The sequence below is a fragment of the Rattus norvegicus genome, chromosome 4 (genome assembly GCF_021556685.1).
Source record: "Rattus norvegicus strain SHRSP/BbbUtx chromosome 4, alternate assembly SHRSP_T2T, whole genome shotgun sequence".
In the NCBI taxonomy this organism is placed as follows: Eukaryota; Metazoa; Chordata; class Mammalia; order Rodentia; family Muridae; genus Rattus; species Rattus norvegicus.
The window spans coordinates 157,061,468-157,086,746 of NC_141537.1; the positions used below are offsets into that span (position 1 = coordinate 157,061,468).

A 25,279-nucleotide genomic window follows, 5' to 3' on the forward strand; every position below is an offset into this window, starting at 1 on the left:
ACAATTATTTATAATAATTCAGTCTCAGAATCATTAATTCGTCAACTTGGGCATGGTTTGAATAGCCAACCATTACATGAGTGGATAGAGAAAATTGGAAATACATGTACATTGGACTTTTACTCAGATAATTATAAGAAGGTTATCCTGTCTATAGAGAGATGCATGGATTTATAAATTGCAAATTTAAGAAAAAATTATAAGACTAGGTGAAATTGTTTCCATATGTGGAATCTAGGGAAAGAACAGGAATGAAAGTAGAGAGGGTCTATTAAGGAAGAAGGAAGTCAGCACGAAACATAGGATTGGGTAGTAAGGCGGCTGAGTATACTCAGAGTACTTTACATTAATATATGAAAAGGTTCTCATCAGCCCATTAATTCATACATTCATTATGCCTTAAAATTTATATATGTAAACATTTTTCATTATGTATTAGATACACAAAAATGCTTCCTTTGTTTCATAAAAAATTTACTTCCCTTTTCACTCTTCCCTGGTGTAAATATTTGCCTCAATTCTGAAAATTCAGGGTGTTAGACATCAATTCATTTAATGAAATTCCCCTCCCTTTTTATTAAGATATACAAAATATTTAATCATTAAAAGAGATGGGAAAATCTGCTGATTCATCACAGAGGAGAGATTCTGCCTAGGCAGTCTATGGCATAGTATTTTCTTGTTTCTCCAGGTCTACCACAAGGAGGAAAGTTCATGTATCCATTCCTCTTGCACAGCAGAAAGACACGCAGAGGCACATCATACGGCCTATGCTGTTTACTCCCTCAGCAAGAGCTACATCTACCTCGACACAGAAGCTGGCGTCTTGCCCTGCAACCAGATCCACACAGTTCAGGCGCATTTTATTCTGAAGGGGCAGGTCTTGGGAGTGCTGCAACAGATTGTTTTCCACTACCTGGTGAGTTCTGGTTCCAAATTGGAAAAAAAAGAAAAGAAAAGAAAGAAAAAGAGAAAAGAAAAGACCATGTTTCTCCTGACTCATTGAGATCTAGGCTGGGTATTTCTGCCTGGAATACAATAAATTCTTCTATTTCTTCTAGCACAGTTAGAAGAAAGCCTTGCAAAACACAGATGTAAGTTTGGAAAATACTTTCCATTGTAGGTCATGGCCCAGGGCAGCATCCTCCAGACTGGAAACCACACTCATCAAGTGGAGCCAGGAGAATGTAAGTGTTTCCTCACACCGAAACATTTCTCCAACTGAGTGTCCACATACTCACCATGGAATCTCATGACTGAGCAACTAGCAGTGCCATCATGTTTGTGTGTCTCCGTAAACATTCTCCACAGTAGGATCTCATGGCTCTGCCCTATGATGTGAGTTATTACTCATACCATGACCTTCAGGGGAAAAGTCCCAGAGTCCCAAACTGAGTATCCTTCGACATGGTGAAATATCTATTGTGAATAAGTAACACCTGAGTACACAATGTACTGTGAGATATGACACATGTGCAGAAACTGTGCTCTCACATGCAGATTATCCTCAACATGGCAAAGGAGTTATCTTAGTGTCTGTCCAAAAAAATAGTAATAATCTGGAAGATGTCAGCTTTGGTCCTTCCCATTCTAGATACAATGATTTACATATATTTGATTCGTTTTTATTATTTTTAAATTATGTGTGAGGTGCTTGTGGGTAACTATGAGCATGTCAATACAGGTACTATGAAAGCCAGAGGCATCAGAACCCCTAGATATCCTGGACCTAGAATTACAGAGATCTGAGCACCCTGGTGTGGGTGGTGGGAATCAAACTTGAAGAGCATTAAGTGATCTTCAGTTCTGAACTCTCTCTCCAGTCCTTTATTTTAACTTTTAAAGACATTTTATTTATTCTTTGAAAGTTACATATATTTATCCAATGTATTTTAATCATACACTCTCTGCACTAATCCCCCCTCTCTCGACTCCTCTCTGCCTACCTCACCAGGCCCCTTGCCTATTTTATGTGATTTTTCCCTAACCCATTGAATTCTGTTAGTGCTACCCATACATGACAGTATTGGGCCAGTCCCTGAAACATGGGCAGTCTACCAGGAGCCGCATCACTGAAGAGATCTGACTCCTTCTCCCCTCAGCAGCCATCAACTGTGTTAGCTCCTCAGCTAATAATGTGTCTTTGCAAATCACTCCCCTTCCGTGCTGGAATATTGATGAGTTAGCATTTGTGAAGGTCTTGGGCAGGAAACCATAGCTGCTGTGACTTCTGAGTGAAGTCACCCTGTCATCTCCTGATATCTGCTCAGTTCTACTGAAACTTGACTCACTTGTCACTCCCTTAATCGGGCCTCTTCCACCCACTCCTTAAAATCCCAAGTCACCACTGAATCCTGGTAATCTTGATGCTCTGTTCTGGTCATCCTTCCCTTCCCAAAGAGCACTTACCACATGCAAACACATTTTCTATAATTTAGCTTCTATTATTCATCTCCCTTCATGGCCATATCAACTGCTGGGAGCGTAATTGAAACCATGCACTATTTACAGGCGTCTCACCCAAGATAATGACAGTAAAACTCTTCTTCATATTGAATTAAAACCAGGACTGGTTAGGAATAGTTATATGATCACTCTAATAGCTTCAAAATTATTATTGACACTGACTAATAGCATGTTCTAGATGTAAACCTGTGTGCTCCATGCAGTCAGAGATAACTTTCAAGTAATTTCTAGAAGTGGTTGATACTCAGTGGATACTCAACAAATTCACCGAAAGGGGGCTTCCTTGTCATTGATCAATTATAAAAACTATTCAGCTGTTCAATAAGATATGCAGTCAGTTCTTCAACAAACACTAAGAGGGAATCAGAGCATCGATCGTGAGAAGTTTTATGAGTCCCCTCAGGGTCACCAGAAACAATAAGTGAGACTTCAAAACGCACAAAGTTCTCTGAAGAGAAGTAAATAGTGTGAACATTGCATTGAAAACCAGTTCAGTACAAAGCAATGCCTGTTCTATCAAACGTGTCTGGCTCCTCTAGGTGATTATTAATTTTCAGCTCCCCGAGTACCAGGATTTCCTCTTACCATTCTTCCTTTTATCTGAATAATAAAAGGGACATAAGCCAAGTTTCTCTCATCCTGTTTATAACGGGAAGATCTAACATGGTGTTTGGGATGCCGAGGTATAAAAGAGATATGAGGTTAGTATATGATTGGCTATCAATAACCAATATAACTTTGACAGTTAACATCCTGGTGGGAGATTTTCTTTGAGATACCCTCCTGAGATCATTAGCAAACAACTAACCGCAGGACAGGAAGACGCCTCCCACATCTGGACAGTCCTCCAAATCCCTGTGTTCAGTTATTTGTGTTTTCCTGTCAGTATTCTGACCCACAACCATCTCTTCCCATTCCCTCCAGCTCAAGTACAAGGCAACTTCGCCTTGGAGATCCCTGTGGAGTTCAGCATGGTTCCCGTGGCTAAAATGCTCATCTACACCATCTTGCCTGATGGAGAAGTGATTGCAGATTCTGTAAAGTTTCAAGTTGAAAAATGTCTTCGCAACAAAGTAAGGGATTTATTACCTAAAATTTCTATTTAAAATGAGGGAGTCTTAAAGACACAGATTTCAGATCAATATGCTAAACCCAGTCATTGCTGTGTGCCTATTGGCAAAGATGAGAACGGCTCCAGAGTGCCAGATTTGAGTTCACAAGCCACACACATGGTCAGAGGTTACGAGAAAGGAAACAAGGAGATGGACAGCAGGAGAGAAGGACTCCTTAGTACCTACTTTAACATTGTGAAGCTTACTTTGTGCTGTATTTATCTGTGTATGCACATGCACATGTGAATGAACACTTGTGGCAGAAAGAGAAGTTTTAGAAGTCCATGTTCTCCTTATTCGTGAGTCATAGAGGTCATGCTCAGGTCAACAGACTTGCCGGCAGGTGCCTTACCCACTGAGTCATCTCATAGACCCTTAATGTCACATGATCTCAGTCACATAATCCAGTCAGAGGACCCAGGCCTATCAATTAATTGTTGGTGCCTTTATTTCCCTTCAGTGTTTCATTATGATTTTTCTATACGTGTGATAAGAACCTAAGGCCTTTGCTATTGAATGTGTGCAGCATCATAGATCTTCAGTACCTGTTCACATTAGGCGTTGAAACTATGTCTGCTGGTGAGCATCTATGCTTTGCTTGGTCTAGAGTAGGTAACGTTGCCTCTGATCTGCTTTCTCGGCCCCTTTCACTGCAAACCAATTTGCTTCACTCACTGAAATGAAATAGGAAGCATTGAGAGATGAAGATGAATGATAGATGATCGGTAGACAGACAGAAAGGCAGAAGTAGACATATTTCCAATTAGAATACTGATTTTTCTACCCCATGTATAAGACTCTTTGTAAAAAAAAGTCCTTTAAAATGAGTAATTTTGTTGGGGGTTTTTGTTGTGAGCCATTTATTCCAGCTCTCAGGAGGCAGGCAGATCTTTGAGTTTGAGGCCAGCCTGGTCTACAAAGAGAGTTCCAGGACAGCCAGGGCTGCGCGCGCGCGTGCGCACACACACACACACACACACACACACACACACACACACACACACACAATTGTCAAAAAAACCTCACTGGAAAGAGACACACAGAAAGATGGGAGGAGTGGGGGGAAGGAGGGAGGGAAGCAGGGTGAGAAGGAGGGAAGGACAGGGATAGGGAGAGGGGCAGGGACAGAGACAGAGTCAGAGATGGAAAATAAAGGGAGGGGGAGATGTTGAGGAGAAGATAGGGGGAAGAGGAAAAAAAGGGGAGGTGGAGAGAGAGGGAGGAAGTGTAACTTCAGGGCTGCAGAGATGGCTTAGTAGGAAATAGCACTGCTGGCACTGAATTCTGATTCCAGCACTCACGTAAAAGCCAGGCGTGACCAAAGGGTCCTATAACCCCAGTGATGTGGAGGTTAGAGGCAGGAGAATTGCTGGGACTTGCCTGCTGCCAGTTTAGTTCCAGGGACATTCTCAAGAGAATAAGGCACTGTGTGGGAGCAGGGCACCCACACCCTCCTCTGGCCTCTGCTGGGTGCATGGGTACATACACCTGCACACGTGTGTGCATTGCATCTCAGTCACATACATGTGCACAGACACCAAAAATGATCTATTAGCAAGATTTCAGGGATCCGAAATCTGCATTAGTTGCTTTGGAGTTTGACTGACACATTTCCTGTTTTCGTAAATCAATCCCAGGGGAGAAAGAGGAAGCAATGAACCTCAGTTATGTTTCTGACAGTATTCATAATCTGGAAAAACACATGTGACTGCAGAGTTTCCGGGTGACTCCATGTGGCAGGTTTCAGGGCTGCAAGCAGGAACCCAACCCCTGCTAAAGCTTGATTTTCCTTCCCGCAGGTGCACCTGAGCTTCAGCCCATCCCAAAGTCTTCCAGCCTCACAAACCCATATGCGGGTTACAGCTTCTCCTCAGTCCCTCTGTGGCCTGAGAGCTGTGGACCAAAGCGTGCTGCTCCAGAAGCCTGAGGCTGAGCTCTCCCCTTCCTTGGTGAGTCACCTTAAGCCTCTGTTCAACAGAGTGGGCTCTGGGCCGGAGGTGGCCCTAGTTCTGATGAAATTGCTTGTTCGGCCACAAGAGCTCTTGAACACTAAAATACTGCATTTCATGCTGACAGTGTCTGTAAGGGAGCTCTCCACTCTAAAATCCCAGAGAACAGATTAGAAAACTTTAGCCAGGCCCTGGGTTCGGTCCCCAGCTCCGAAAAAAAGAACCAAAAAAAAAAAAAAAAAAAAAAAAAAAAGAAAACTTTAGCCAATAAACTGAAGACAGAGAAGGAAATGAGGCTCTCTGAGTTGCAAAGCCTTCTGTGCTCTTACTGGACTTGTCCTACCCCAGACGTGGCTTGTCCCCATTGGATGTTCATGACTGAGCTTTTCAGACTCATACTGCATGTGGGAGCCAAACGAAACCGTTTGTACAAATAGAATCTTGCACATCTCAAGAGTTCTCCAGAATAAGAAAAAAAGGATATATAGTGGTTTAAAATTTTAAATTTTAAAATGCAAGGTTCTCACCTTGTTTTGAAAATTCTCAGAAGCACAAATTAAACCATGCACTATTTACAGGGGTCACACTCAAGATAACGACAGTAAAATTCTTCTTTATATTGAATTAAAAACAGGACTGATTAAGAATAATTTTATGATCACTAATAGTGTAAAAATTATTATTGACACTGGCTAATAGCATGTTTTAGAATGTAAGGGAGATCTGTAAATTTAAAAACCGAAATCTTTAGTTCCGATACTGCTGGGAACTTACCAGTCCTAAACTGACACATAAATTACACCAGTATTTAATTAGCTTAATGATGAGATTTTATGATGCACGTGCAGAACATGCTTTGGAAAGTATCCTGGTAAAATGTTTCTCTTTTTGATTTTTACTTTCCCCAATTGTTTTTAAAAAGACATTTCTTGATCAGTTGTTTAGCTGACAAATACGGTTTTAAATTAGTTTTAAAGCGCAAGGGTTGTTTAAAAGGGGTGGGGTTTCCTTGCTCCGCCCACTCTGTCCTCTCCCTGCTTTGGGTACCCATACTTTTGATGAGGACAGCTATTTCTTGAACATTTGTGGTGGTCACAGTGATTTTTTTTTTTGAGTATCTTCCAAGAAAGCCCAAGAAAGATGACTCTGTGGGAACCAACCAGTTAGTCAACTCAGGAACCACAATGTCAGCCGAACCGAACTGGAGAAACGTTCCCCACATGCACCCTTAATCTCCTGTCTCTTACAGATATATGATCTACCAGGTATGCAAGACAGCAACTTCATTGCAAGTTCCAATGATCCATTTGAAGACGAAGACTATTGTTTGATGTACCAACCAATCGCCCGAGAGAAGGATGTCTACAGATACGTGAGGGTGAGCCCATGCTGCTCTGTGAATTATTTAGGTTTATTGAAAAGCTGTATTAGTAAAGAATTTTAGGCTTAGGCCAAGGATCTGAGTCACTGGCCAACCACCCCACCTAATATGTGGTGGTGCCCGGGTTCACTCCTAAGCCTTCCAAAATTTACACCTTGGAAAGTGGACAGTCTAGACTATGTTTTTACTCTTTATGGAGGAAACTGGCACACAGAGAGGAACTGACATTGTTGTTATAATAATTATTATTGTTGCCATTATTATTATCATTATTATTATTATTAACTGTTGTCATTATTATTAATGGTTTTACAGACAGGCTCTCATTATGTAGCTCCGGTTGTCCTGGTTCTCACTCTGTAGACCAGGCTGGCCTCAAAGTCACAGAGATCTGTCTGCCTCTCACGTGCTGGGATTAAAGGAATGTGCCACCATGCATGGCTGAGAGCAACTTCTAAAAATAGCAGCAGTGTAGCAGAAAGAAGGCCTGCACATGAGCCTCTCTGTAAACTCTATGTTCCTCACTGCACTCCATGAGTATGAGACACACAATTTGAGTAGGAATTCTACTTGAACATGTAAAACTGTATGTGAAATAGTTACTGAGATTTTTATAGACACGTTTTTTTTTTCAGAATTTTGATATATTTTGCTTGATTAGTACTTTTCTTTCTAGGAAACGGGTTTAATGGCATTCACCAACTTGAAGATCAAACTTCCTACATATTGTAATACTGACTATGACATGGTTCCATTAGCAGGTAAAATAACAAATCAGTCTTTTCAAAACAAAATGAATGTGAATTGTTTATGGAAGCTGGAAAAATGAAATTGTGGTGCACATAGAGCATCTGAGTAAGAGGAAAAGAACCCAAGTTTACCAGAACAAAATGTACCCAGATGTATGGTGCTACTACAAGGAAGTTAAAGGCTGGAGGTCCTTAAGTCAATGTTAAAATAAGACAAAAAATGCAATAGTCATTGTGACACAGGATCATTGTGTGAAGTGGGAAGAACTTTTGCAGAAGGGTCGTGAGAGGTGAAGAGAGTTCCCTAAGCATTAGAGAGGAAAGGGACAGAAAAGTCAGGCATTGCAAATAAAGGAGAGGACAGGAAGAAAAAAATCACACTCATATACTAACCAACTGATCACTTAGTCTTCCCCTCTTCCTCTCATCCGAGTTTCTTTCAGAGTGACTGCACCATTTGCACCCCACCAAGAGTGAATGAGGGCTCCCTTTCCCCATATTTTCTCCAGCTCTTGTTGTCAGTTATTCTTTTGACCTTGGCCATCCCAATTGGGGTGAGATGAAATCTGTTGATTTAATTTGCGTTTCCTTAGTTGCTAGCATAGCAAACACTGTTAAAAGATATGTCTTAATCTTTTAAAATTGTTTCAAAACCACTCTTCAGATACACAACCCACTTTTTATCTTGGGCTGTTTGTTTACTTGACGCTTTGTTTTTTGAGTTCTTTATATAGTCGGGATATCTATTCCCTATCAGATGTATAGCTAGAAAAGATTTTCTCCCACTCTCTGGGCTTCCACTTCACTCAATTGTTTGCTCCCTAGTTGTGCAAAAGCATTTCAGTTTTGTGAGGTCTCCATTTGTGAAGTATTTTCCTTAATTTCTAAGTGAATGGATCTCCTTCAGAGAGTCCTGTCTTACACATACATTTTGTAGGGTTGCTGCCTATGGTTCTTCCCCTGGCAGTTTTAGGTTTCATGTTGAGGTCCTTGATCCATTTGGAGTTGATTTTTGTGCAGGGTCATAGATATAGGTCGACTTCCATTCTTCTACATGTGAACATCCAGTTTTCCCAGCACCATTTGTTGAAGATGCTGTCTTTCCTCTGGTGTGCGTTTTGGCATCTCTGTCAATTATCAGAGGGCTGTGGTTACAGGAGTGTGTTTAGGTCTTGTATTTTGTTCCATTGATCTACATGTCTATTTTTGTACCTTTACCACGCTGGTTTATTACTCTACCTCTGTAATATAACTTGAAATCATGAAGCCTTATCTTTATTATCATTTATATTCTAAATACTAAAATGTATTATTATAACTGTTAACATAAAATGAAACCTTATTCTGACTGGACTGTATTAATTTTCCTCATACTGTTTTGAAAGGAAATTGAAATGTCTTCACATGTTTCTAAAAGCAAAAGAACCCGAGGCACTGTGAGGACTCTAAACAGTGGAATAATAGGGAAACTATCCCTGTAGCTGTTAAGGTGATGGGTGAAGAAGGTAAAACACTAGAAAATAGTTCTTGAAGGCAAATATGAAGACTGAGGTCGGGGTACAGGTTGTGGTGATCACAGGGGAGGACCATGGAAATGCAGCTCTGTGTGTATATGAATTAAAAAATTGGGAGAGATACTCCATGCTTAGAAGTCAATAGGGAATACTTAGGTGAAGCCCTAACTAAATCTGCATGTATACTCGTTCTTGAGAAAAAGCAGAGTACAGAACCTCAATCGCCAGCTTTAATTCCTACATTTCTTGCCAGTCCAAACCCAAGCCAATGCTATGATTGTTGGGTAATAAACTTTCTATTTCTAACACAAGAGTTTGTACTTATACCTATTTCAATTTTTATATAAACGGAAAACATATTAAAATATTGGGTCAATCCTACAGATCTTAAGAAAGAAAAAAGATGGCAAGAGTATCTCTGACGACAATGTAGACATCATTCAGCTCTTGTCTGGAGTGATTCTCATTGTAGCCACGAGATCTGTTACCTAGGATCACATTAGGGATATTCATTCCTCCTACGGGGCACCGTAGATCTTTAAGCATTCACTAACCATCCAATTCCAACCCAGGAAAATATGTTTCATAGTTCCTTCCAACTCCAACTGCTCTAGGCGAGGTTTTACCTTTTTGACATAGATATTACTTAGTCTCCTCCAAAATGAGTGATTCATGGCATCATTTCCTGTGTAACCATAATAGTTTCTAACAGTCAAGAAGAAACTGAAGATTAAGCTACATTAACACTGTACCATTGTGTCTCATTGTGTATTCATTTCTTCCATTGTAACTTAATAGTACCTGCTGTGGCCTTGGATTCTTCAACTGATAGGGGAATGTATGAGAGCTTGCCCGTGGTAGCAGTGAAAAGCCCACTGCCTCAAGAGCCACCACGTAAAGATCCACCACCTAAAGATCCAGTTATTGAGACCATTAGGAATTATTTTCCTGAAACCTGGATCTGGGATTTAGTCACAGTAAAGTAAGTGATTTCCATTTGTATGATTTGGGTTGGGTATAAATGTTTTTCCTTATTTTCTTGTATTTCTCTAATTCAACAATTTTTATGATAAGCAAAGGAAATTAGTCATTTAGAAAACCATAGCTTATCAACCCACCAATTATAAAATACATGTATTTCCATCATTCCCAGAAAATGTGCATAAAAATTATCATGGAACTTTCTGATAGTTAAAGCCATTCAGGATCACCATGTTGAGTAGTAGGTGAGGCCGTCATACATGGAGCAGACCATATACATCATAAAACTGTTGAATATTTTGAAAATGGGAATTCAGAGAAACATTCAAATTTTTGCTCAGCTTTACACTAACATACGATCTTGGAGATGTTGGGCGGTTCCAACTAGAGTTGGAGAAACAAGATTTCATTCTTCCATCTGGAGCCGCATTTACCCTGTTCACTTCCTACCACTCCTTTGAAGGGCTCATGGGATGCTGCCTCGTCACACTCAGTTATCATCTCAGAGAGAACTAACTCATGTTTCTCTCTCTGTGCTTCACACTTCCGTTCTCCCAGCTCCTCAGGAGTGACTGAACTGGAAATGACAGTCCCTGACACTATCACTGAATGGAAGGCTGGAGCTCTCTGCCTGTCCAATGACACTGGTCTTGGCCTCTCTTCTGTGGCATCTTTCCAAGCCTTCCAGCCCTTCTTTGTGGAGCTCACAATGCCCTACTCTGTGATCCGTGGAGAAGCCTTCACGCTCAAGGCCACTGTCCTGAACTACCTCCCTACAAGCTTGCCGGTAAACACCTTTCTGAATTAAGTGTGACCAGAGAGGAGGAGAGCAATTAGTGTATGTAAATTATAACTAAGATTTAGATGAAAAGAAGAAAGAAAGGAAGGAAGAGATTGTATTGGATCAGTCAGCAAAACGCTAATACAATTCCCAGAGTCTAGCTACACACACACACACACACACACACACACACACACACACACACACACACACACACATAGAGAGAGAGAGAGAGCAAAGGGTTGTTCAACAATATGAACACTGCATAAAATTAGGTGATTTGGCCAGTTAAATAAACAACACTTATTCTACTGACAGAGATAGGATATTCCATGTAGCCTCTGTATACCATCAAAGGACATGGTTCACATAGATATATGAGGTTGTTGTCAGTGCATTTTGCTTTTGTTCGAGGTAGGTGTATACTTCAAAATAGTAGCTAACAATCTAGTACAGTAAATGTAGTTCTGCCATCAAAATAAAACAAATATGAATTGATACATATGTAATTATCTCCTCAATGGTTTGTGTAGATAATACATAGATGATAGCTAAATAAAGTTCTAAACATATATCTGCAGATGAGATCTAGGCAAGCCCTCTGTGTAACTTACATGACATTTTAGGCATGTCCTCTGTTGCCTCCTGGACTCTTTTGCCTACATATCCCCATGCATGATATGGTCTCCTTCTATGGCAACATTTTTTTTTCATTTATTTAGTTTACTATTTCTTTTCTCTGTGGGGCCACAGATGGCAGTGCTGCTGGAAGCTTCTCCTGATTTCACAGCTGTCCCAGTGGAGAACAATCAAGATTCTTACTGCCTTGGTGCCAATGGGAGGCACACCTCATCCTGGTTGGTAACTCCCAAATCTCTAGGTGAGTGAACATTTTGTAAGTGGACTCTACCCAGAAGAGGTGAGTGTAGCAAGGTTCCTTCAGTTATTGTCTTCTCACTGGGTTCCCAAGAGTCTCTCAGTCATTGCTGCTTCTGGCCTATGCTTAGCAACTTCTTCAATACAAGACAAGCTCTTGACCCACTCATAGAACTGAAGATACCCTGCAGATCATGGGCCTTTGGTGGATGCCAAATACCTGGCAGATCTGAACTCAGCATTCTGGACCATGTGTTTCAGGGAATGTGAATTTCTCTGTGTCTGCGGAAGCACGACAGTCACCAGGGCCCTGTGGTTCTGAGGTGGCCACCGTTCCTGAAACCGGGAGAAAGGACACAGTAGTCAAGGTCTTGATAGTTGAGGTGAGTAAACTTCTTCAGTCAGGAGTGTTCAGAGTCCAGAAAAGGGAGCAATGTTGATTATATTTACATGAAAATAAAAGATATTAACATATGACCTTGACATAGTTCATAGCTATCGAGACCCTGCTTTTAAATCTATATGTGTTCTGTCTTCTTTTCCCTTCCTAGTCTTTTAACTGAAGCATGGGGTAAGGGGGGATAATCTAAACTGGTTAATCTTCCTAAAGCTAGACCTCTTTCTAATGATTATGCTCCGCCCTTTTTTCTTTATTATCTTTCCCTATTACCTTCATTTTGATCTGGCATGCCAAAATTCTCACATGCTGAAGCCATTCCAGCCCATGGCCTCACAAGTAAACTGTCTTTCAAAAGACAAAACAAAACAAAAACTGCATCCTGCAATTCTGTGTTTGCACACTCAGTGTTTACACACTCAGTGATTTCTCATGTCTTAATTTCCTATCTTTTTGTTCAAGCCTGAAGGAATCAAGAAAGAGCATACCTTCAGCTCACTGCTCTGTGCATCAGGTGAGAATGTTTCAAAATAGTAATGAGATAGTAACTTAAGTCACCTACATAGAGATCTTGCAATATTCCTACAAGAAAATCAGGATCTACATACCCTAAAAAAACTAACAAAACTGAGTCTTGTAAATCAAGATCATCACTTACCCAATACAGTTCCCAAGAGTATTGTTCACACTGTAGCCCTTTTTACTTTTAGAATACAGAAGCCTCTTCTTCAATCTCAATACTTAGAAAGTTATAGATAGGGAGAGACTAAGAAGAGGTCACAACTGAAATTTTCTTTTAAAAGGGGGGAGGGATGTGAATATAGAGAATATCTTGGGAAACACCATATTTGGTTTTTTTGTTAGATCATAAATAAAAACAAAGATTTATATGACTGAAAAATTCATACATAAGCCAAGCTAAATCGTGGTGTGTACTTAGTATAACATTGTTCTCTAGTAGTTGTTTTTATACCTTGCTCTTTTATCCCTGCTCCTCACTGGAAGCCAACAATTGCAAAAGAAATATAGCAACACTTGACACAAGAGGAAGCTCAGTATCCCCTATGAGGGACAAACCTAAGGTCAGGGACTGTTTACTCACGATAATGGCTCTATGGCCAGCACCTCTCTTAGCCAGTGCTTGTGGTGTCTACTCAGAACACATTTGTCAATAGCATAAAGAAAGCTAAAGATAGGATAAGAAAAGTCCTATTCTTTCCACTGGTCAATTGTGCGTTCCCTCAGTTACTGATTACAGTGTAATCTACCCACTACTGACCTACGGCAGTAGGAAGCCGTTCATGACAGGTGCAAGGGAGAGAACAGAGAGCCTCCCAAGCACCTCAGGGAACCAGAAAGAACAAAAGCTAGCACAGGATTTATTCACTCACTCATTCTGACATGGTGGATGATTCTTCAGACATTGCTTTGTTTAGAATTCCATCTTTGTGCTAAAATCCAGTACCCAATGCAACTTGGATTGTTGAGCAGGTTAAAGGATCACTGTCTATCATGAAGTGAAGGCAGGCAGGGATCTGGAAGCAGAAGCTATGGAGGGATGCAACTTCCTAGCTTGCTCGGCTCTGGCTCAGTTTGCTTTCTTATGTACCACAGATGGTGCACACATGGCCAGGACCTGTCACATCTATTACTTACAAAAAAGCTACAAGACTGGCTTATAGCCCAGTGTTATGGAGGATTTTCACAACTGAGTTTCCCCATTCCCAGAAAACACAACTTATGTCAAAGTTCACACACACACACACACACACACACACACACACACACACGAGAGAGAGAGAGAGAGAGAGAGAGAGAGAGAGAGAGAGAGAGAGGGGAGGGGAAGGGGGATAGGGAAAGGGAGAAGGAGAGGGAGAGGGACAGGAGAGGGAGAGGTAGAGTAATAGGAGAGGGACATAAGCAGGGTTTTCCTAAACCTGAATTCAATAAATAACATATTTTCATGTGTTTATCAAAATAACTAATTAGGGCATTGATAGAAGTAGAGGGACACAGGTCACAGAGGCTTAGACATTTCGTTTTGGACAGATGCTGTGCTTCAAAGCAATGGGTGATAAAGGGGAAGGCAGTGGAGCTTGACAAGCCTGTGGTACCAGGAAATGTGGATTTGTGATATTTAACCTCAAGAGAGAGACAAGAAATCAAAGCTTAGGGTGCACTTCTGAAGCCACTGATCTTAGGGCACTTTAGATATGCAGAGAACAGAGATGATCATCTACCTGTCTGTTTTGCATATAAGATGCTGAGCTATCGGAAACATTGTCTCTGCTGCTTCCACCAACAGTAGTGAAAGATTCAGCCAGAGCACATTTCTCTGTGATGGGTGAGTCAATCCAGCCCTGGGGGACTTGGAACAATCTTCACTACCACTGCCCTGCCCCCACCATGATTTCAAATAGAGCTTCCGAACTACAACCCTTGATCTCTTTCACAGCCTTCTTCTGACTTGATCCCTTCAATACACACTGGGATCCAGCACATGTCACCCATTAAACTCCTTCACATCACTGAGAAGGGATTCTATTAAAGACATTACTTTGTTCTTAAAGATAATGGCTATTCTGATGTCCCACCCTCTCAATTCCAGGTGATATCTTGAGTTCAGCCATAAAAAACACACAAAATCTTATCCAAATGCCTTATGGCTGTGGGGAGCAGAACATGGTCCTTTTTGCTCCGAACATCTATGTTCTGAAATATCTGAATGAAACTCAACAGCTGACAGAGAAGATCAAGTCCAAGGCCCTTGGTTACCTCAGAGCTGGTCAGTAAGGCTCAGAAACTCTGCCTTGTTCTTGTAAACATTCTCTCTACAAATGGGCTTAGCATTGGATGGGAGAGCTGAGCAGTGTTCTTGGTCAGTCCTATAAGCCAGGGTATGTGAGGGTATCTCTGACTTCAGATTTACAACCTGCAAGTCTCTGCCGTAATCGTTTCCTTAGAATACATCCAAAGCGTTCTCTTCCAGGTTATCAGAGAGAACTGAACTACAAACACAAAGATGGCTCCTACAGTGCTTTTGGGGATCACAATGGCCAGGGTCAAGGAAACACTTGGTAAGAGGAGTCCACTGTGTACCTGGCCTTGTTCAACTCTTTCCTCACGACAGATCTACATGCATCTAATTTCATTGAAATCTAGCGGATGCCTGGGCCTGAGAGGAACATGTTTGAGGTAGTGCAAATCATGAATTGAAGAACTAAGATTCCTTTGAGCCTTTGACTCTGCACCATGTGCTTTAATGGCTTTGGTAAGCTGGCTTTTTCTCTCCACGATCGTTCATCAGTCCATGCCTGGCTATATTTTACTGAACTTTCAAAGATGCTCATAACTGAGACTTGAAAAACTCTTGCCAGTCTTCATGTAACCTTACATTACATAAGAATGTATTATTGATGACTAGAGAGGTGGCTCAGCGGTTAAGAGCACTGACTACTTTTCCAGAAGCCCGGAGTTCAATTCCCAGTAACCAACCATATGGTGGCTCACAACCATCTGTAATGGAACCCGATGCCCTATTCTGGTGTGTCTGAAGACAGTGACAGTGTGCTCACATGAAATAATAAATCTTTTTTAAAAAATTACTCATTTAAAAACAAAACAAAAAACCAGAACAGAACAAAAGGACAGTGTTAGTGAGATAAAACACACAGACAACCAACCAACAGGTGACAAAGGAAAAAGTGACTGGGAGATAAACCAAGAAAAGGACCTAATTTTTTGAGGCAGAAAACATATGCCTTTGGCTTTTAGGAAAGGAGATTCCTCTTTCTACAAAAGGAAATATAGGAAGTCAAGGGAAGCCTAGGATAAGCATGCAGATATGTTAGAGAAACACCAGAGGGCACAATATAGGAGCAACGAGAAAGAAGGAAGGAAGCACCTGAAACCACACCTAGTGCGTCTCCATCCAAGTGGACCAAGGAATGTTAGACTACTTGGGAGTAGCCAGAGACACTGTCCAGCTGTCCTGCTCAAAGATGCTTAGACTGATTGCTCATGAGTGTGAACCTAGCCCCTGGAAACCCATGTGTGGAGATGCTGCCTCAGAACAAAGGCTTCATCTCCACACTCCCCCTCCCCCATCAGGCTCACAGCCTTTGTGCTCAAGTCTTTTGCCCAAGCTCGAGCCTTCATCTTCATCGACGAATCACACATCACCGACGCCTTCACCTGGCTCTCCAAGCAGCAGAAGGACAGTGGCTGCTTCAGGAGCTCCGGATCACTGCTCAACAATGCCATGAAGGTGATCTTTTCTGAAGTGCTTATAAGCATGGTGACCTAGTAACTCCTCAAGGTCAAGTCCTACTACTTATCATGGGGAGGAATAATCCTATAGGTTGGGATGTATTTTCTCATAATGGGGATGTAAATGGGAACTTCCATTGAATACCTGGATTGGCCATGAGCGGGGAAGACTTCTTGCTTGCTGTATTTTTTGCCGACTACACTCGTTTGATGTTTGCAGGGGGGAGTCGATGATGAAATCACCCTCTCTGCCTATATAACCATGGCCCTTCTGGAAAGTTCACTCCCAGACACAGTAGGTGCCACATTGCTTTCCAGCATTCAAACTGGTGTAAAGTCTGTGGCTTTCTATCCTTTCTGAAGCCAAGAGGAAGCTTTTATTTTTATTATTGTTTACAATGCTTTGCACTTGTCAGATTTCATCAATAAGCATCCACTTGCTCAACAAAATCCTGGATATGTTACAAAAATCAACCTGAAATCACAGCCTCTGGTACTGTCCCTGTTCATCTGTATCTTAAATGAAACATAGTTTATAAAAAGGAATGGCTCCCAAAACATAGTAGAGAGGTAGACAGATAATCAACGACAGGAAGAAGATAGGAAAGAAAGAATGGAAGAAGGAAAGGTAGGGAGAAAGGAAGGGGTGGAGAGAGAGGGAAGGAGAAAGGGAGGGAGAAAGAAGGGGAGGTAGGTAGTGGGAAGGTGAGAGAGGAAGAAAGAATAGAGAGGAAGAAGGGAGGAAGGGAAGGGGAGAGTGGAGAGAGGGGGTGTAGAGCAAATAAAGGGGGAAGGAAAGGAAAAAGGAAGGGAGGGAGATGGAAGGAGAAAGAAGGGGGAGGGAAAAGGAAGGGAGGGATAGAGGAAGAGTGGGGAGGTGGAAGGAAGGGAGGAGAGGAGTGGGAGGGGATGGGAGGAGAGAAGAGGGAGGATTGATTTGAAAACTGTAAACATAGTAGCCTCCATATTTGTCCCAGGATCTGCTAGGACACTTTTTTTTCCCAAATAGCTCATTTTACCTTGTTCTGCCAACAGGATCCCGTTGTCTCCAAAGCCCTGAGCTGCCTAGAGTCATCTTGGGAGAACATAGAGCAAGGAGGAAATGGCAGCTTCGTGTACACCAAGGCACTGATGGCCTATGCTTTCGCTCTGGCAGGGAACCAGGAGAAGAGAAATGAAATCCTGAAATCCCTTGATAAGGAAGCTATAAAGGAAGGTAAGAATGTGTGTTCTCAAGTTTATCTCCATCCAGCCCCCTTGAAGGAAAACAGGGGAGCACATGGAGAGTGGAAATAGCATTACATTTTAGTCCCAGCTCTATGCCACGCTGAAGTTTCTCCTTGATTGCCCTATTTCAAAATGAGTCTTCCTTCTCTACAAAAGCCTTCTGTTTGGCATTTCCTGATAGTGTGACCAAAACCAACAAATGTAATATCACAGTAGAATGCACACAAGTATAACTATGTTACAATGGTGAGCATAGTTAAAGCTTAGCATTTCTCTCTGCTACATGCATTCCTATCTGGAGCAACAAAGACTCTGAAGAACACACAGAGGAAAGATGCTTTGAGATTTTGCTATTTCAACTGAAACTCTGAACCCATTGGCAAACTTTAATAAGTCATTTGGTTTGAACGCTGAAAAAGTGACCCTTTGTTGGGTGTGAGGGAGTTAATGAGTAAAAGAGTCCTGTCTGCTATTGATTCTTCAACAGCTGTGCTAGAGAACCATTGAGGACTTAATTTAGTTAACAACACAATATTTCTGTCCATGGTCTTTCTCAGTCACAACCATCCCCACCACCTGCAGATTTTTACTGCAAATTAGTAAACCTGGGTGTATTGTGAGTGAAAACTTTAAAACCTTCTACAAACTTTTACTGTTCTTTCTTTCTACATATAATCCTATACTCAATCACCACTCAGAATTTTAATTTTTTTCCTCTATTTTTACCCTAAGACAACTCCATCCACTGGGAAAGACCTCAGAAACCCACAAAATCAGAGGGTTATCTGTACACACCCCAGGCTTCCTCTGCTGAAGTAGAGATGAGTGCCTATGTCGTCTTAGCTCGCCTCACTGCCCAGCCAGCCCCATCCCCTGAAGACCTGGCTTTGTCAATGGGCACCATCAAGTGGCTCACAAAGCAGCAGAATTCCTATGGTGGCTTCTCCTCGACACAGGTCGGTGGTTTTCCTTTAAAGTCCACATGGGGTTAGGGGATTTGAACAAGAGACACAGGAACCATAAAAAAATGAAGAGAAGAGAAGAACGAGGAAATGTTACTCTTGGATATTTTGCATCTGTAGGAAGTGAGGTAATGATAGAATTCCACAATAAATTGCCCTAGTTCCTGTACCCAGTCACAGGAGTTCTCTTGATACCAGGATTGATGAAACAGGCCTATGTTTCTGAGAACTTCCTAACCCAGATCCAATCGTTAATATAAAACAGTGGCCAAAATCCTGGATTATCCAGAATCCTAGGCATAGTTCCCTCTCCCTAGACATAGCTCCTTCACCCTAGAACAGCATACGGAGACCCAAGACCAAACCGACATGTCTGCTGCCCTACTGACCTTAGGTCAGCTGTTTCCCTTCTCCTGATAGGCTCTCCTAATCTTATGTAGGATAGATCACTCTCGGCTTCTCTCTAAGCTGGCAGGAGGTTCTGCTACCTCTTGATACTTGGGAACCACCAGGGCTGTCCTGAGGTAATAACATCTCCACCTCCAAAACACATCTGCCACAATGACTATAATCCATGCTGCAGTTATTCTGGCACCATGGCAGAGTTAATAGTGAGATGGCAGGGTCCTCTAAAGGATAAATACAATGTATTAGAAAGAAAACTTCTGTGATACTAGCCACCCTGCTCTGCAGTTCAGTTCTATTCTTCTTTCCTTTCACTAGACAGTCCCTGTTGTGATCATAAAGTCCTTGCTTAATGTTTCTGCTCTCTTGCTGAACCCTGTTCTTAGGTTAGCAGCTGAAGTTCTCTTAGGATAAGAAAGGATCGTGTGAGAGAGATCCTTTCTGGACCATGGAGGTCACTTGAACAGAGTATGCCACTGAAGAACAAGGCAGTGAAGGACAACACTAGACCATAGTTTTTTCTATGTGATAAGACTGAACCAGGACAGGCACTTGGCTATGGGTCCTTGATTCCTCAGGAAGTGCAGAAACAAGTTTGTCAATGAGAGCAAGGATGTGGTTTTGTGGAGAGATGGAGTTGATCACCATGGGAGTTGGGGACAAAGGAGAAAAACAATGAATGCTGGGAGGAAAATCTAATCTATTTCCTCTGGCTAGGGAGGATTTGCATATGACAGATACTCTAAGGAGGAAGACATTGTGGAGGTTTTTGACCCTCAAATGTTTCTATTTTAAAGCCTGAAATAATGTTTAGAGCTCAAATAATTAGAGATAGAATTTTCATGACAGTTTGTCACAGCTAGAGCAAACTTTGGGAAGAGCTCAAGGCCTTCCAAATGGATGCTATCCTGAACGTTTTCATTCATTCCTGCCAGGACACTGTGGTGGCCCTCGATGCTCTGTCCAAATACGGAGCAGCTACTTTTTCCAAAAGCCAGAAAACTCCTTCGGTGACCGTCCAATCTTCAGGGTCATTTTCCCAAAAGTTCCAAGTAGACAAGAGTAATCGTCTGTTACTGCAGCAGGTCTCATTACCATACATTCCTGGGAACTATACCGTCAGTGTGTCAGGGGAAGGATGTGTGTATGCTCAGGTAAGATGCTGGGAAGTTGTGGGTATGCAGCTGTGAGCCTCTTTCCCCTAAATGGAAAGTCTGACTTTGCACACACTATGCTCAAATTGGGGGAAATTGATCCAAGGACACAGTGCAATGGAGGTGATATATTTCTGTTCACTACTTATCAGACCACGCTGAGATATAATGTGCCCTTGGAGAAGCAGCAGCCTGCATTTGCTCTAAAGGTGCAGACAGTACCCCTGACTTGTAACAACCCCAAAGGCCAGAACAGCTTCCAGATCTCACTAGAAATCAGGTATGAGATAGGCATGTGTCTCTGTCTCTGTATGAGCATCTATCTCTGTCTCTGTCTCTCAGCTACTATAGGGCTGTCTTCCTCACACTCTTCATGGGACGCATTCAAAGATACCTAAAGTGGGTCTCTTTATTAACATTTTGCTTTGCCTGTTAAAATAAATGAATGAAAATACTGTGCTTCAACAAAGTGAACAATGGGGAATTGTAAAATTATAATTTCTAATTAGTCTGCATTTAGGGTTCCTTTCTAGTCCACGACTGTTGTAAAATAATACATCATTCTTTTTCAGGAGCCCTTAACATGGTTTATTCTTCCTCACCAACAAAGAATAGCCTTCCTGGTCTTTCATAATTCCATTTTTCTAGATGGAGAGAGATAGTCAGTTCCTCTGACACTCATCAACAACTTTGTACAAAATATAACCATCAATGAGGTTCAACTGCAGAAACAAAAGGGATCCTGTATGGAGAGAATACATTCATAGTTACACTTATTATACATATGGGCATGTGTGTGTGTGTACGCGCGTGTGTGTGTTGGTGTGCACATGTGCATGTACATGTGCCTGTGTGTATGTGTGTATGTGTGGACCAGTGTGTGCCTGTGCATTTGTATTTTCATGTGTGCCCGTGTGTGTGTGTGTGTGTGTGTGTGTGTGTGTGTGTGTGTATGTGTCTGCATGAGCACATACGAGTACATGTGCATGTGACAAAGGACAATATCAGCCCTCAACCATCAGCTCTCAGGTTCCATACATACTTGTTTTTGACATTAGGTCTCTTACTAGCTAAGCAGACTGCTGACTTACCAGCATGCCTGGAAGACCCAGCCATTAATGCACTCTGCACATGATAGTCTTATGCAATCTATTCTCAGAACTACTTATATTTACGATAAAGGCCATATATTTTAAGATATGGAAAATATCACACAGGCTATATCAGGAATTACTGCTGGAACTCAAAGAAGGCAGGATTCAAACTATTAAAATGACTCCTCCTGTGCACTTCTTTGGTCTGTAGTTACATGGGGAGCCGTCCAGCCTCCAACATGGTGATTGCTGATGTGAAGATGCTCTCTGGTTTCATCCCATTGAAACCAACAGTGAAGAAGGTAGGCAGAGACGAGATGTTTGTGTTCCCTGTATCCTCAGACTAGGAGCCTACCAATACCGTCATGATTACGTCAACCCATGTCAAAGCCGTTAATTTAACACACTTGGGTTTGTCAAAATGCTGGTGTCGGTATGGACTGTGATAGCAGCCAGCACAAGAAACATAAGAAAGAGATCTGAGTTCACTGAGTCCACAAGCTATCTAACGATAACTTTTAAAGTGTGATGAACCTGGTCAATGATGATTCATGGGAAAATGATAAATGGCAAAATTGCAGGTGTAGTTTCAGATGTTTTAAGAACTATGAAAATTAACAACAAGCTTAGATCATTAACAGAGAGCACAGGCAATATGGGGTAAGAACTGCCAGATGGGTGACTACTTTTAATGTTTGAACAAAAGTCAAAAAAGCCTATTACTCAGTGAGTTCATATTCAGTCAGGCCTTTAGTAGAGTAGCAGTCACAATTTCTAAATATATTTTCATTCTTACTGAAAAAGATTTTTCTCATCTATTTAAGTGAATTCAATAACATCACCTTTTTATCATCCACTACCCCACAGTTCATTTACCTCTCTCACCCCCCAAGGCCTTGGCTTTTGCAGTAACTCATTGTTTTCTCTCATTTTCAGCTTGAAAGATTAGGGCATGTGAGCAGAACAGAAGTGACCACCAACAACGTCCTGTTATATTTGGACCAGGTACGATTCCTTCCTGCCTCCCTAGATCTGCCGAGATGGCAGTCCTTGATCTATGTGGGTCAGGTGAGGGTCCTTCCCGCCTTCCTATACATGCCCAGGTGGGCAATCTTTCTTGGTGAGTCTATGTGGGAGGCACATAGCAGAAGAGAAGTAATTCTAAAGGAATTAACAATTGTAATTAGAATTAGAGGCATGTTCGCTCTTACTAGATGATGCTGTGAGTTCTTTCTCTCTGGCCTGGAGACCTGATTCAGCAGTTAAGGGCACTTACTGCTCTTGCAGAAGATCAGAATTCAGTTCCCTGAAGCCAACCCAATTCACACTCCCTTTAAATCCAGTTCCAGGGAATCTGATTCCCTCTTCTGGGCTCCATCAGTACACACACACACACACACACACACACACACACACACACACACACACACACAGAAAACAGTAATAGTAGTAGTAGTAGTAGTAGTAGTAGTAGTAGTAGTAGTAGTAGTAAAACAAATCTTTAAGTCTTGTTTCCTCATTAGGGACTTAGCACTGGGACTTAGCATTTGGCAAGTCAAAGGGTTAACCCTCACAATGAACAAAGTCAAATATCATACATTAAGGAGGAATATGGATTTTGGGGATGGTTTAATAGACTGGAAAACCTTCACATAGTCCCAGGAACCTGTACTTCAGTTCCTCCCACCTACACTCTAAAATCTATCTCAGCATCCACGTAGGTGGGCAGTTAAGGAACACAGTGAGTGTGAGAGCAAATGCTACCCAACACATAAGTCAGTCAGGCTGAGGAAAAACACTGGCCCCTTTTGTGAGTCTGGATCATTTTTCTCTCTTTCCCAGGTAACCAATCAGACACTGTCCTTCTCCTTCATCATTCAACAAGACATCCCAGTAAAGAACCTGCAGCCTGCCATTGTGAAAGTGTATGACTACTATGAGACAGGTGAGCGAGATGACCCTGAAGAAACTTGTTGTTTTGGTTGTTGTTTGAGGTTTTTTTTAACAACACTTTCTCACTATGTAACCCAGGCTGACCCAAATTCTCAGTCCTCTTGACTCAACCTCCCAAATGCTAATATTACAGACATATGCAATCACACCCACTAGTAAAAACCATTGTTTTTCACACCCTGACATATTATGTAGGCTAGACAACCATTTATAAAATTTCAGTTTATTCAGCCACTCATGACTTGTTCCTGTTTGTCCAGGCAACCATGTGGGACCAAACATGCCCAAGTAACCCAAGAGACCAAACACTTTACAAAGTGGGATCTAAATGTTGAAAGACACACAAATCTTAGAAATACAGCAATGGAAAGTGGAAGAATTGCACAAATAATTAGAGTGGGAATAGAAAGGAGAGAGGGAATTGGAGCCCGTGTGCTCAGTGGTGATCAAAGAAAGAGCACAATGCCAGAGCTGGGGAATTAAATGGAGGACTTTCTGTCAAGGGAAGAGATATAGACCAAACATTTCAGACTAGAAGAATTCAAGAAATAGCAAAGGAAAACAGAAACATAGAATGCAATCTGAAAGGACTTAGGTCTGCAAGGATTGCAGCTAGTACTCTGCTCAAACACTGTGGGAGAAGTGTTTGATTTTCTCCACAGGGTAAATTACTCCAATGTTGTTGTATTTGTTTGTTTATTTTGTGAGAGGTAGGCACATCACGTTGCCTGTGGAGATCAGCTGGCCATTTGCTGAAATGGGCTCTCTACTGCCATGCACATCCCGAAGGCTAAACTCACTAAGGTCATCAGGCTTGGCAGCAAACACCTTTGTCCACTGAGTCATTTGCCAACCCAGGATAAAAATGTCAACCAGTGGCTTCAAGGGGCGAAATTCCCTCCTTTGGTTTGCCTGATATCCCCAGAGAGATGACTTTTTAGCAATCATTCAGGTCCTGATGGAGGAAAATGGTCAGTCCAACACATCACCTACCCTCCACACACCCCTCCCTCAAGACCCACCTCCCTCAACACACCTCTTCCTCCACACACTCCGCCCTCCACACACACCTCCCTCCACACACCCCTTTCTCAAAACTCCCATTCTCAGGTTCTAACCCCATGTCTTTCAGATGAAGTGGCTTTTGCTGAATACAGCAGCCCCTGCAGCTCAGGTAAGCACCTAGCACTCCTCGAACATGCTTTCCTTTGATCTCCTTCCTCTCAAAACTACCCTGAACTTTTGTTAGATGAGCTCAGACAATTCTCACTGAACATAAATGCAGGAATGTGCACCTTTGGATTGTCTACTAACCCTGGGAGACTCCTGTAACTTCTTTAGTAATATGTATAGTAGTTTATGGTAGAATATATGATGGATCCCATTCTCCTCCATGGCCACAATGCTTTCCACCAGAGAACCTTGTTGCCTGTACCCAGTGACATTATGCTCATCACGTGCTGTTTTCTTCTCCCCATACACAGACGACCAAAATGTTTGAAACTCATATCTGTGGACAAGGCATTGCTGGAATCCCCAGACCAGGGAACCTTCAAGAAGGTGATTTGTGTTTGTCTCTGAAATACAAATACTGAACAAGCTTGATAAATAAATACATAATTCTAGCAAGTTTCTATCTGTGATTATTTCTCCACTTAATCCACATTTACTCCGTACTCAGTGTTTTGCCCTATACTCCACATTTTGGATGAACAGAGATGACATCTACACAGAAGCACACATATTGTGAGCATGGGGAACACTTTACAACTGCTTCAATAAAACAGAGCTCCGGACATGGATAACCCCTGTGGCAACCTTGCCTCCATAGGAAAATCACCATGGATGTATTAGTGACACAAGACTACACTGCAAGCACAAAATGTGGATTCCAGCTTGCATTCAGAGCATTTCTGGAGGATGAGGCAGGAGAGTCACAAATTCAAGAGTGACCCATGCTCCTTTTGCAAGTGCCAAGTGAGCTGGACTTCATAACAAGATCATTTCTC

The 25,279-nt window shown here is 41.9% G+C and overlaps 1 protein-coding gene across 4 annotated transcripts in view; it reads left to right on the forward strand.

Moving 5' to 3' along the window:
- The window catches only part of Mug5 (murinoglobulin 5), a 60,017-nt gene extending 35,118 nt beyond the window's left edge, over positions 1 to 24,899 (forward strand). For 2 of the 4 annotated variants that reach the window (XM_087656974.1, XM_087656975.1), the window contains 24 exons: positions 692 to 919; positions 1,124 to 1,187; positions 3,391 to 3,539; positions 5,378 to 5,527; positions 6,777 to 6,905; positions 7,585 to 7,669; positions 9,970 to 10,153; positions 10,711 to 10,939; positions 11,687 to 11,813; positions 12,071 to 12,192; positions 12,669 to 12,720; positions 14,467 to 14,550; positions 14,815 to 14,991; positions 15,196 to 15,283; positions 16,317 to 16,473; positions 16,696 to 16,770; positions 17,511 to 17,691; positions 18,435 to 18,658; positions 20,005 to 20,223; positions 20,376 to 20,503; positions 21,529 to 21,619; positions 22,254 to 22,322; positions 23,160 to 23,262; positions 24,403 to 24,497. In XM_087656974.1, the coding sequence (XP_087513100.1) occupies positions 692 to 919; positions 1,124 to 1,187; positions 3,391 to 3,539; positions 5,378 to 5,527; positions 6,777 to 6,905; positions 7,585 to 7,669; positions 9,970 to 10,153; positions 10,711 to 10,939; positions 11,687 to 11,813; positions 12,071 to 12,192; positions 12,669 to 12,720; positions 14,467 to 14,550; positions 14,815 to 14,991; positions 15,196 to 15,283; positions 16,317 to 16,473; positions 16,696 to 16,770; positions 17,511 to 17,691; positions 18,435 to 18,658; positions 20,005 to 20,223; positions 20,376 to 20,503; positions 21,529 to 21,619; positions 22,254 to 22,322; positions 23,160 to 23,262; positions 24,403 to 24,482 (3,195 nt within the window). In that variant the 3' untranslated portion in view covers positions 24,483 to 24,497. 4 annotated transcript variants of the gene reach the window in all.
- The last annotated feature ends 380 nt before the right edge of the window (positions 24,900 to 25,279 follow it).